This window comes from Eschscholzia californica, unplaced genomic scaffold (genome assembly GCF_041429995.1).
Source record: "Eschscholzia californica isolate CP2 unplaced genomic scaffold, dmEscCali1.0.p SCAF_4, whole genome shotgun sequence".
Classification (NCBI taxonomy): Eukaryota; Viridiplantae; Streptophyta; class Magnoliopsida; order Ranunculales; family Papaveraceae; genus Eschscholzia; species Eschscholzia californica.
Genome location: NW_028238461.1, coordinates 11,068,098 through 11,081,678, shown reverse-complemented (window position 1 = coordinate 11,081,678; position 13,581 = coordinate 11,068,098). Strand labels below are relative to the sequence as shown.

The following is a 13,581-nucleotide window of genomic DNA, read 5'->3' as shown; positions in this document are numbered from 1 at the left end:
GACGGAGGACCTACGGAGAGTTAGATAGATTATCAATCGTTAACAATGTTAAAATAGGAAATAAGATCCAACCTAGAATTTGATTTTATGACCTTAGTGTTGTTGAAAATATTCATTCTTACACAGTACAATGAATATTATGGAGGAACAGTTCAACAAAAGAATAAGATTACGATATATATATACGCAAGATAAGATATGAAACCCCAAATATGATATTTTGCAAGTTCGGTTGGTATTTTTCGGGTTGAGTGACCCATCTTATGGATTATAAAGCATTGCCATTAAGTCTGAATATTTGTTGATTTGAATCGCTTAGTCTCAAAGATTTTTGTTTGTTTGCATTGTGTCCAAGTAATAAGTCAGAGTTTTAACAACAAAAAGAAAGAAGTAAGATTGATCGTTCTCCTTAATATAAAATTCCAAACTCCTTAAAAGCCATAGAAACTGTGTGTGTGTGTGTGTGAGAGAGAGAGAGAGAGAGAGAGAGAGAGAGAGCTTCTACTACTCAGACTTTTCCTAATAAAAACTTAACCAGGTAAAATAATAAACGTCTATCTCAAAGGAATCCACATGCGCGCGCACACACACACACACATATATTTATATAAATTACAAGGAAGACAACTTGATTTTCAAGATAGAGTGAAGTTGATGTTTGTGCTACGTGCTGTCAGCAAAATTGTGGTTGTTAAGAGGTAAAAGGCTCTCCGAGAAAGTAGTAAAAGAAGAGTCAGTGCAGAGATGTGGAACTGAGGGGATTCCACTTACTTCAAGCTCCGTCCAGATACCCTTCTTCCAATTGTAACAATGGAAAGATACACATTTCTTTCCCCCCACTTTTACACGACATTCCGGTCCCTCGAAGGATTTTAAGATCACCTTATCATCTGATCCTACAAAATTATAAAACTTAACACGTTGGTCCTTACCCAAATTGAAAGGCAATGTGATGCTACACACTTCGCTCCATCTTCCTTCCTCACTACATGGATAACTATTACTACCAGTAGGCGTTCTATTAATTTCGTCGTCTTCATAAATATACATCTTGAACAGAGAATCATTCATCCTAAATATCACTGCTAAACGCCCATCCACTTGTAATAAGCTAACATGCCCAATGATAGCCTCACTCCAATCAGCATTATCATAGTACTCAGAATAACCTCGTGGTTGGTCAAGGATGAAGTTTGGAATTGTGACTCTTCTGAACTTCTCCCTTCTTACATCAAATGCCACTAACCAAAAAGGACCATGACTAGTATCCCACATGCCTTGCTCGAGGCTGAAAGTGCTCCAATAAATAACGCCATTCACATAAACAGAGTTGTTCGTTAGCCATTGAGGTGGGACCTCATTGATCCTTGTCCATCTATTACCACCTTGGCGCCCTATGGTCAAAACCTCACAAATAAAATAATCACCACCAAAATTAGGTAGCAGTAACTTCCACACACAAACTAATTTGTGTTCTTTAGTGTCTGGATCAAAACCAAATGCGAAACTAGATGATTGAACATAATGACATTGTATGCCACGGTGATCTTTTTCCGACAACGCTGGTGAGTTAAACCGTGGTGATAATTCGCCCGTACTGATATTGCATATGCGAACAGCATACGTGGTTATTGAGTCAATGAGACAAACTAAACCATTTACAGGACTCGATATCTCCTCGTAAGAGGACGAGTCAATCTCCCTTACAGTGTCAAATACCACCTTTGCAGAGCCATTGTCTTCAAACAGGTCAGCTGTAATGTGGAACTCTTTAAAAGGCCAATTTGGGCCTAGACTGAAGACTTCATCTAATTCTCGTTCCCTTTTTATCTCCTCCTCTGTCATTGGGGCAGGAATGACGATAAATATACGACAAGGAGGGCGTGTTTTCGAAAGGGTAAGGTGTGAATCGATGAAGTTTTGATCTTTTTCGATTACGCAACACCATTTCTTACAAGCACTCTTAAAGCGGAAAAGGGATTTCACGGGGAGTCTGGTTAGTATGTCACATATCAACCAATCACCATCCGTAATACCACTAAAAGCAGCAGCAGCATCAACTTTCATCTTAATATTATTACCCACCTGAACTCCTGTTCCATATAAATATGATATCCCATGTCAAGAACCCTAAATCCTTAATTTTATTAAATAAAAACAGAAATCATGGGGACATTTTTCCAAACAGACTAAACCCATGGTTAAATTGAACAGATTAAGCAAAAATTTGGATGAAAGTTTGAATTTTTATTCATATAAAAGAAGAAATCATGGAGGATAATGGTTGTGAGATACAAAATTATAGGAGAATCTATAAAAAGTGTATATAAAACAAGAAATCATGGAAAAATTTCACTAAACAAGCTATACCCTTGTTTCAATTGAATGAGATTAAGCAAAAATTTGGATGAAAGTTTCAATTTTTAGGGTTTAAAACTAAGAGACAGACAAGAGACAAGAGAGAGAGAGAGAGAGAGAGTACCAGCTACTGCTTTACTTTGGACGGCCGGAGTTCCGGAGGAGGAGAGGAGTTCGTCAGGGAGAGAGACTCAGAGATAGAGAGGCGTTTCTACCTTCTTTCTCGTGTGTAATAGGATTTGGTTGCTCATCTATCAACGGCTGGGATTGAATTACACACACACCTAAAGACATCCATCCCACGGTCTCAACTTACTCCCGTCTCTTTCAACTAGAGATCTAGCTAGGGATGATTTACAAAAAAGCCCCCAATAGTGGTGATAACGTAACATTGACTTCTGATACAGTCAACCTGAATCTCGATTTTCGGTACGATGATGATGATGAAATCGCACATTAGATTTTGGGTATCATAATTTTCTTTTCTTTTTTTGAGCTGTAAATATCGTATTATTTATATAACAAAGTTTACATAAAGAGAAATAAAGTTACAAAATCAGAGTAGAGGTGCTCAAAAGGTCGGGTCGGCCCGGATTGGGCCCAAGACCGGCCCGTTCCGTACAGGCCCGTACGGAAAACAGCCCTGGTCAACCCGGATTTTGTCCCGGACTCGAGCTGGGCCTCTATTTTGGGCCCGACGGGCTAGGCGCCAGGCACGAAAAAGCCCGAGTTGAACCCGACAACTTATTTTTTTTTTCTTTTTCTATTTTTCTTTCTTTAAATATTTATATTCCTCCTAATCATTTATATCCTATTTAGAAAATAGGGAGAATTTGACATACACCCCCACTATTATATGAATATTAGGACTACACTCCCACTTTTTCACAAATTTTTGATATACACCCCCACTTGGACGGAAACCGACAACTCATAGTTAAGTTGGGTGTGTGCGAAACACACGCGCCAACCATGACGATTTTACCCTTTTGTAGTTGTTGAAATATTTTGAGCGGTTTTGACATACACCCCCATTAATATATGAATTTTTGGACTACACCCCCATTTTTTGAAAAAAACAAAATTTTTCAATTTGGCCTCCAACGATCATCTTTTACCTTGGTCTATCCAGGTGCAGGGAAATCCGATGCACCAGTTGGTTACTAAACTAAAGGCGGTCAAAGGCAGAATTATACAGTGGAAAGGGTCGAGGTTTGCAAATCTAGCCAACCAAGTGGACTCGGCTAGGAAAAAAATGCATGAGGACCAGGAGCAGCTCTTCGCAGACCCAATGAACCCGATATTGAGACGAAACGAAAGGCGTTCAGTTCAGGAGTATGTGTCAAAGATGTCTGCTGAAATTTCTATGCGAAAGCAACAATCCAGAGTTAAATGGTTGACTTTAGATGATCAAAATACTCGTTTCTTTCACAGCTCCATTAAAGAGAGAAAATCACGAAATAGCATCACAAAAATAGTGTTAGAGAATGGCACTGAGATTTCTGATGTAGATGTTATTCCCACATGTTTTGTTGACTATTTCACAGGTCTTCTTGGCACAGACTCTCCACATGAAGAAGAGGATGAAATACTCATGAGCTTCGAATTTCCACATACCCTCAGTTCAAATTCAGCACCTTCACTTGAACGTCAGGTTACCCGTGATGAAATTGTAGCAGCTCTCTCTGCCATTGGGTCGGATAAGGCACCAGGACCAGATGGGTTCTCTTCACTATTTTTCAATTCTCTCTGGGAGATAGTGGGAGATGACTTCACACGAGCCGTTCAGTGTTTCTTCCGCTCGGGACGCTTGCTAAGGAGGGTAAACTCAACCCTTATTTCCTTGATTCCTAAGGTTACTAATCCATCTTCTCTGAGTGATTTCAGGCCAATCTCATGCTGTAATGTCTTATATAAATGTATTACGAAGATATTAGCAAATAGGCTGAAAGTGTATGCTGCCTCACTTATCAGCGAAAATCAATCAGCTTTCTTATCCGGGCGTCTAATACAAGATAACATAATGTTGGCACATGAACTAGTACGAGATTATGGTAAAGCACAGGGTCTGGATAGGTGTGCAGTCAAAATAGACCTTCGAAAGGCCTACGACACTGTCAGATGGTCAGCACTATTTAAAATTCTCAAGAAGTTTGGCCTCCCAGACCGGTTCATTGGATGGATAACAGAATGTGTGTCTACCTCTCGATTTTCGGTTATGGTTAATGGAGGCGCACATGGTTATTTCGAGGGCAAGAAGGGTTTAAGACAGGGTTGTCCGCTTTCACCATATCTATTTGTTATGGTAATGGAGGTCTTCTCAGTCCTACTTCAACAGGAAAGACAGAATGGTACTTTTAAACTCCATCCTCGGTGTCGAGACCCGATTGTGACACATCTTTGCTTCGCAGATGACCTCTTGGTTTTTACAAGAGGGGATGTTGGCTCAGCTCAAGCACTAAAAACAGCAGTGAGCAAGTTATTCAAAGGTACTGGTCTAGCGGTTAATGAGCAGAAAAGTTCAATTTATTGTGCAGGAATGAACTCAGACCAGATTGGGGTTGTTAAGTCAGTACTCGGGTTCCAACTAGGCGTCCTCCCGGTGAGGTATCTAGGGCTACCTCTGCTTGCATCACGCCTTGCATATAAAGACTGTATTCCACTTATAAATCAGATTCAAATCAGAGTTCAATCTTGGAAGGTGCGTTTTCTATCTTATGCGGGAAGACTTCTTCTTATTAAAACCGTTTTGGGAAGCATGGTGGTTTTCTGGTCATCGGTTTTTGTACTACCAAAAAGAGTATATAAAGAAATCAATCGAATTTTCAGCCGGTTTCTCTGGAAAGGGCTTGAGGAGGGAAGTAATAGACCAGCTGTTAATTGGTGTGATATATGTCTCCCGAAGAATGAAGGTGGCTTAGGGCTTCGCGATATTGAAACGATGACTTTAGCCATGAATCTTAGACATGTCTGGGATCTTGTTAGCGAGAAGAACACCTTATGGGTCAAATGGGTTAGACGCAACTTGATTAGGGGTCAAAATTTCTGGACCATGAAGATTCCATCGAATTGTTCTTGGTGTTGGCGAAGGATCCTTGGCAGTAGAGAGTTGGCGACAAATATGGTTCAATATCTAATACACGATGGACGACATACCTACTTTTGGAGGGATGTGTGGCACCCAACAGGTCCGTTAACACCTCCTTTCGAGATTTATGTTAGATTTGCTTCAAATTTAAGGGAAGATGCACTAGTTTCTGATTTCTTAAGTAATGGTAACTGGGTCCGTCCGACTGGAATTCATCCTGTTCTTGGTGAGTTATTTGATACGCTGAATGAGGTGGAGGTTGGAGGCTTAGGGGAAGACACAGTGGTGTGGAAGATTTCCACCTCCGGTGATTATACGGTTAAAGACACATATAACTTCATCCGGAAAAAGAAGAACCAAGTCCCCTGGGCAGACCTAGTGTGGTGCTCGGATGGTATTCCTAAACACTCATTCATTTCCTGGATCGCAATGAAACGTGGATTAAAAACAAAAACAAAATTGCGTGAATGGGGATTAGAAGTGGATGACATATGCCCGTTATGTATGCAAGCTAGTGAAACGGACAACCACCTATTTTTTCAATGTGTTTACTCTCTCACAATCTGGTCAGAGTTACTTTCTATGCTCGGTATTTATCGAAATCATACGGGTATATGGGATGATGAAATCAGCTGGTGTATTGCAACGTTTCAAGACAATTCTATACTCAGCCGACTAGGGAGACTGGTCTTTGCAGCATACATATATCACATATGGGCAGAGAGGAATTCTCGAGTATTTCAGAGGGGTAAACGGCTATCACAATCTGTTCTCCAGGTGGTAGTTAGTGACGTTAAAATCAAGGTGTCGGCGTGGAAGATAAAACCCAGTTCAGCAACGGTGTCCCAACTCATCTTAGACCGCTGGAATTTAGATATAGTGGTACCTATAAAAGCACCCACGACTTGTAAATGGCACGGGCCACCCACTGGCCAGATTCTTATAAACACCGATGGGGCATTCAATGAGCTACTAGGGGGATTCGGAGCTGTTTTACGAGATTCGCAAGGAGATACAATTGTGGCTGCAGCAGCAAAAACAGAGAGCAAATCGGTGCTAATGCATGAGATGCAAGGAGTAAAGTTGGGATTGCAATTAGCAATCAAGTTTGGCTTTAGGCGAGTTAAAATTGCCTCTGACTCGTCACTCACGGTTACCATTCTGTCGAACAGAGAAATTAAACCACCTTGGAGAGCCTTACGCATCTACCATGAGATCATTTCACTTTGGGAAAGGTTAGAGGAGTGCTCTATTGTACATGTGTTCCGTGAGACCAACCAAGCAGCGGACTTTCTATCGAAGATGAAACCAAATACGGACATACTAGAAATGTTACCACCAGAAATGCCGGAGGATCTCAAGAAGATATTGAGAGAAGACAAACGAGGCGTGATTAGAGTTCGATATAATTAGCTACTAGTTAGTTTTTTTGTAGTTATTTAATTGTCCTTCATTCTTTATTTTAAAGTTATTCTATTGTAAGTGTCGGGCACTTTAACCCGTTGACAAATTCAAATAAAAAAAGATCTAGCTAGGGATGATTTACAAAAAAGCCCCCAATAGTGGTGATAACGTAACATTGACTTCTGATACAGTCAACCTGAATCTCGATTTTCGGTACGATGATGATGATGAAATCGCACATTAGATTTTGGGTATCATAATTTTCTTTTCTTTTTTTGAGCTGTAAATATCGTATTATTTATATAACAAAGTTTACATAAAGAGAAATAAAGTTACAAAATCAGAGTAGAGGTGCTCAAAAGGTCGGGTCGGCCCGGATTGGGCCCAAGACCGGCCCGTTCCGTACAGGCCCGTACGGAAAACAGCCCTGGTCAACCCGGATTTTGTCCCGGACTCGAGCTGGGCCTCTATTTTGGGCCCGACGGGCTAGGCGCCAGGCACGAAAAAGCCCGAGTTGAACCCGACAACTTATTTTTTTTTTCTTTTTCTATTTTTCTTTCTTTAAATATTTATATTCCTCCTAATCATTTATATCCTATTTAGAAAATAGGGAGAATTTGACATACACCCCCACTATTATATGAATATTAGGACTACACTCCCACTTTTTCAAAACTTTTGATATACACCCCCACTTGGACGGAAACCGACAACTCATAGTTAAGTTGGGTGTGTGCGAAACACACGCGCCAACCATGACGATTTTACCCTTTTGTAGTTGTTGAAATATTTTGAGCGGTTTTGACATACACCCCCATTATTATATGAATTTTTGGACTACACCCCCATTTTTTGAAAAAAACAAAATTTTTCAATTTGGCCTCCAACGATCATCTTTTACCTTTTGTCTTATAAATTTATTTATCTTAGACAAGCTAAAAGGTCAAAGCGAAAGAACTAATTTATCTTATATGGGAGGAACTTATTTATCTTATTTGACATATAAGATAAATAAGTTCTTTCGCTTTGATCTTTTAGCTTGTCTAAGATAAATAAGTTTATAAGAAAAAAGGTAAAAGATGATCGTTGGAGGACAAATTGAAAATTTTTGTTTTTTCAAAAAATGGGGTGTAGTCCAAAAGTTCATATAATAGTGGGGGTGTATGTCAAAATCGCTCAAAATATTTCAACATCTACAAAAGGGTAAAATCGTCATGGTTGGCGCGTGTGTTTCACACACACCCAACTTAACTCTGAGTTGACGGTTTCCGTCCAGGTGGGGGTGTATATCAAAAGTTTTCAAAAAGTGGGGGTGTAGTCCTAATATTCATATAATAGTGGGGGTGTATGTCAAATTCTCCCTAGAAAATATAACAAACTTAAGTTGGAGAAGAAATTCTAGGTAAGCTTTAAAAAATATTATCTAAAAATAAATTTAGGTAACTTGTTGAGTTGGAAAGAAATATTTATATTTATGTTAATATATCCTTATGTAAGTTTAGAAAATCTTTTCCTTTTAAGTTAGAGAATATACAAAGAATATAGGTAAGTTTCATTAAACCATTTTTGTGTAAGTTCTAGAAAATCTTTTCTTTTCGAGTAAGAGAAGAAATTTTTAGTAAATACTATAAATTTTTTAAGTAAATTTCATTTTGTTTAAATTTACTTTAGGTAACTTCGATTTTTTTAGGTAAATAGTCATTACTTTAATACTACGTGATAAGTCTTATTTTCTTTTAAGGAAGTTCTATTACAAATAGTTTTATATTTGTAATATTTCTTTTTAATTTACTTTTAGGATCAGTTAAGTTTTAATTGAGCTTCATATTAAAAAACAGGAAAAAAAGAAGAAAAAAAAACAGATTAGCCTGGTCAAACTCGGGTTTGGCCCGGCCCGACCCGGATAGGCCTGGCCTGGATCAAGTCACGGTCCCGGGCTGGGCCATAGGTTTAGCCAACCCGGGACCGGCCCGACCCGGGGTTAGTCCAGCCCGGGTTGCTTGGGCCCGGCCCGCAACCCGGCCTGGACCGTTCTATTTCAGCCTTTTGAGCACCACTACATCAGAGTGATTAACAGAAATATATAACATTGAGCACCCTCCAACTTGAAACTTTCACGGTTGATATCAAAACCGTGACATAAAACTTCTCTCAAGTAGTAGTCTCCAAGCCAACTTGAGACCAAACCCTCGAACACTCGAAAGAAACAGAGGGTCTATTGGTGAGCAACCGTCAAAACACAACCTTAACCGGATCCACTACTTAAAAACCTAAAATACTTCAAACCACACCAGTAGAAGCCAGTAGAAAAAGAAATCTACAACTTCAAGCATGTCGAGTAATTTCTTCATATCGAAATCCGAAGATTCTGGAGTACCCCACCAGAATTCTCTCTCGAGAGAAAGTATGCTCCACCAAAATCTAAATAGATCATAAAATTGTTATGGACGCTAGTATTTAGAGAGCTCTGAAGAACTATTTGCAAAGCTTTTTACAACTAACATTTCTTCGTCAGTATCGCTCTCCAAAATATTTCTTGTAGTTCTACAACGGTTAAAAGTGTTGTAACATAAATCACTAATTCTTAATTAGAAATAAACATTATCAACTCATCAAGTAAGAAACTGTATAAAGTTAAGATAAAAGTTAGAAGGAAAAAAAGTATTTTATGGAAGTATAGTGAAGTAGTAAATATTTAACTGTTCCGAACTACTTCTCTACATTATTAAGCGGATTATATTTGAGAAATAAAAATGGGTGGTACTAAAGGGATGTCCAGATCACAGTTCAATACCTAATCGTTCCTTGATGCCAAAACTTACTCATTTAAACTATAAAGGGAGATTTTATTCCCGATACCCAAAGTTGTTAAGTGCAATATGTATTTAGGACACAAGGTTTCAGCCAATGTTTGACCTAACGGCGTCAATTGTCGGGTCATTGTCGACGGACGACTTAATTTATTTTCTTTCTTTCTTCTTCTTCTTGCTTCCTTTACTTTTCTCTACTCTCTACCTTGTATCTCCGGCGAAGGGGATAGAGCTCCTTCGTCAGAAATGTTCGATTTCAGATGAAATCAGGTTTAGTTTTGTCTGAAAATTCACGGACCAAACTTTGAAACTCTGGTCTGGAAACGAAACCAGACGAGTTCTTGTATGAAACCAGATTTCATCTAGTTTCATTGAGATAGACGAAAGAGAGAGATAATAGAGTGAGACAAAACCAGAGAGAATGTAGAGAGGAAGAAGAAGAATATTTTTTTAATTAAAGTTGTTAGGCCGTAGATTTGTCGGTCAACTTCCACCCTGGTCAAGTATTCGAGACACGCCAAACCATTCAAAAAAATTGGTCAGAAGGAATTGACTAAATCAAGCTTGCAAAATACATTATTTTAACACCAAAGGGGAATATAAAATCCTACTTCATTCACCATCTTCAATCAAATTTCCTTAAACAAAATCAAAATCTTCGATTGCGTTAATTCGAATTTGCAATCTTCTATTTGTGTTTTCAGTATTGAGGGTTGAATTTTGTTGCAGAGGTTAATGGTGGACGTTAAGATGAAAGGAGATGCTGAGACATTTGCATTCCGAGCTGAGATCAATCAACTTCCACGTCTGATATGAAAGCTTGACTGGTGAAAGCAATTCTACCCGATAAAGTTAACATAACTCTTTCATTATAGATAGTGGAGTGGAACGACGAAATCAGGTGTAAATTCATCAAGAAAACTCATATTTTTTTTTTAGTCTTGGATTTTAGTCTCCTTATGGTTAATTGTGAACTACTGGGAAGAGGAACAAAAATTACTCTATTCCTCAAGGGAGATCAGGTTAGATTCGAGACAACTTAGAATATCTATACTTGCGCTGACATGTCTGAATGGTGAATTTTAGATCGACTCATTAACTCATTGGAATTCCTTTTGCTTTGGAAGAACATGGAAGAAGCAAACGAAGGTGAACATCACCCACATTAAAAACCGGTGCTTATAGAGAACTCGAGTCAATGACCATTGCCCCGAGTCAATAAAATTTCCGGATGCTAATAACCTTTTAGCCCGGTGCGTTTAGAAGCACCCAAATGAAGAAAGCACGATTGAAAAAGTTGTTTGAGCAACCATAACAAAGATCAAGGCTGAGGTATACTAAAAGTCATGTCTGTTATAAGCAAGATGGAATAAGTTGTTTGAGCAACCATATTGAAAATTAAACAGACTGATAAACCTCTGACCCGTGTCAAATCTCCACAAGAAGGTACAAAATCAATAGTCTAAGTTTTTGTAGTCAGCTTGTTGATAAATTGAACTGCGCGAACCACGTGGTTCACAAATGACTAAACCCCACTATTCAAGACTAGAGCCACCACTGAAGCCACATCCTCCACACCCAAAGCCAGGCCTTCCACCAAGTCCCTGCAAGTACCATATCACAATTACACCTAAAGCATCAAATCAAACACTACCTTAACTTTAAACGCCGACTCGTGTTCCAGTGCACAATGATTATGCAAAGTGTCATGGTTAAGGCGAGGAACTTCAAGCCTTATAAAAGAAGGGGCAAGATGTACTAATATTCTTATCTCGTTTGTTTTTTATTTTACGGATATAAGACCAGGGAGTTAGATATCCTATTCTGAATTCTTCAAAATCTCCTAATAAGGTTTTCATTTCAATGGTTACAGCATAGTATAAAACCCCCCTTCCGCACTTCTTAATCTTTGATTATCAACACGTTTCGGGTATTTCACCTTAAATATTTCTCTAGTGTATACCTCATTATAAAACTAAACTAACAATGATTTTAGAGAAGGTAATTTTTTTTACCAGTCTAGGAGAAGTATTGAAGGGTTTTGATGCCTACACGTTTCTGTCAAAGCCATTTTTTTGGTGAATAAAGTCAAATACTTCGAAGAATAATATTCTTTTCGATTTTGTTCCCATAAAAGTCATGGGCGCACATGAAATTTCAAGTTCTAATTTTGTCCCATAATGGCCATGTTTAACAGAGAGGTTTACAGAAAATGGGATTTCCTAGGGTGGCATGTATACCTAATTTCTATTCACATTGAAATCTAATCGGAAATTTATCTTTAATTATTTCAGACTTATAAGTTAGGTTGATGGACTGATGAGGCTAGACAAATTATTATCTTTACCTATGGTAAAGACATGTAGAAGTACTTCCATACCAAATTGTCTGTACGATATAGAGTCCTGCCTAAAGGAATGGTAGTAGATATTATGGCAAAAGTCAGTATGAGACTTACTTGATTCTTCAATTGATGATCCGAAAAATTCTGTTTTCTTAAGCTTCTTATTCCTACATGGGAAAATACAAATTTTAATTTTAATTTCCTTGGAACATTTATGCAAACATGTAGTGTGCATGAAGTAGAATTACTTCCATACCACAAATTGAGATAAAACTGTGTTTTCTTAAGCTCCCTCAACTTATTAAGCTTCCTAAAAACTGTGTTTTCTGAAGCTTCTTATTCCTGAACTTCTACATTACATAACAATCAATACATCTAATAAAAACTACAGTTCCCAGTAATGAAAAGGAACAACAATCAAGCACATACATATAGGGTTTTAGAAGAATGGTTACTTACCTTCCAATTGAGAAAGACGGAGAACTCCAACTCCACTCGACTTTGGAAACAATTTGGACCAGGTTCTTCAATTTCAGTGAGTTTAATTTAATGGAGACATGGAGGAGAGATCATGGAGGAGAGATCATGGTGAATGGCACGTCAGGAGAGAAGATAGTTAAGGAGGGAACGTGTGTTTCTCAGAAAAAAAAAAAAAATCATGGGGAAGTTGAGAGTTGAACGTGTGATTAGGGTGATAACCAGGCGAAAGAAAAGCTAAAGTTATAGGTCGTTAGATTAATTGTAGTGTTTTTGATTGAGGGACCCAATTTAACAACTAAACATAGAGGGTTAAGATTTATAGAGCCAACTTATGACATGGCAAAAAAACCCAGGTGAATTGTTATATCAAAACTGATAGGGGAACCGACACTTTGGGTTAAGTGTTTGGTCCGGCCCGATCCGCCCGACTCCCTACTGCGGGTTCGGCTTATCCGAGCCCGATCCGCCCGAGTCCGGCTCATTGTAGCCCGAGCCCGTCCGCGCCCGCCCGATTCCCACCCCTGGTTGAACCCCAAGATCTCTCTTCTTAACTCAGTGGTGCAAGGAGTTGTGTCCAAGTGCTTGGTGTGCATCAATGCCTCTTGCATTGGTTTACAGATCCTCTACCAAGGAATCGTTAAGAGCATCTATTTCTCTTGCATTGGCTTACTAATGACAAATTACATGATCCACTATAATACATGTAATCAGATATTACTTAACCTGCAGTTTTAAGTAGAAAGACAATTAAAATTATACAACCTTAACATTACAGTACATAACATGAGTCTGCTATTACATAACATTATTTTTTAAACTACTAAACTGATATTACATAACACTAACTTTTAAACTACTAAACTAACAAATTTATTGTTTATGCATTTTTAACTTCATCTCGGCAATTTTTTTAAATTGTGTCTTGAAGTAATCACATCCTATTTTCGGATACATCAATGCCTTCAGAGGTTCCAACTCAAACTTGGACATTTTTTCCGAGGTGAGTGTGATTACGTCATCTTCGCTTGTAGAAGCTTCTTTCAAAAGTTCATAATTATAAGTAGGTAGCTCATCAATATCTCGACATTACATCTCTA

General features: G+C 38.5%; 1 protein-coding gene and 1 long non-coding RNA gene across 2 annotated transcripts; both read right to left on the bottom strand.

Moving 5' to 3' along the window:
- Window positions 1-383: 383 nt before the first annotated feature.
- On the bottom strand, window positions 384-2,621 carry LOC147542640 (F-box protein At1g30790-like). Its single transcript, XM_086638055.1, has 2 exons — window positions 2,483-2,621; window positions 384-2,093 (listed from the first exon to the last, which is right to left on the bottom strand). The coding sequence occupies exon 2, from the start codon at window positions 2,065-2,067 to the stop codon at window positions 664-666; it is 1,404 nt and encodes a 467-aa protein (XP_086494181.1). The 5' UTR covers window positions 2,068-2,093; window positions 2,483-2,621; the 3' UTR covers window positions 384-663.
- A 9,503-nt stretch (window positions 2,622-12,124) lies between these two features.
- LOC147542639 (uncharacterized) lies at window positions 12,125-12,664 on the bottom strand. Its single transcript, XR_015223931.1, has 3 exons — window positions 12,464-12,664; window positions 12,261-12,354; window positions 12,125-12,171 (listed from the first exon to the last, which is right to left on the bottom strand). It is a non-coding gene; the product is annotated as an uncharacterized LOC147542639 (long non-coding RNA).
- Window positions 12,665-13,581: the final 917 nt, after the last annotated feature.

Excerpts from the sequence above, each read along its gene's own strand:
- LOC147542640 (XM_086638055.1), bottom strand. The coding sequence starts at position 2,067 with ATGAAAGTTGATGCTGCTGCTGCTTTTAGTGGTATTACGGATGGTGAT.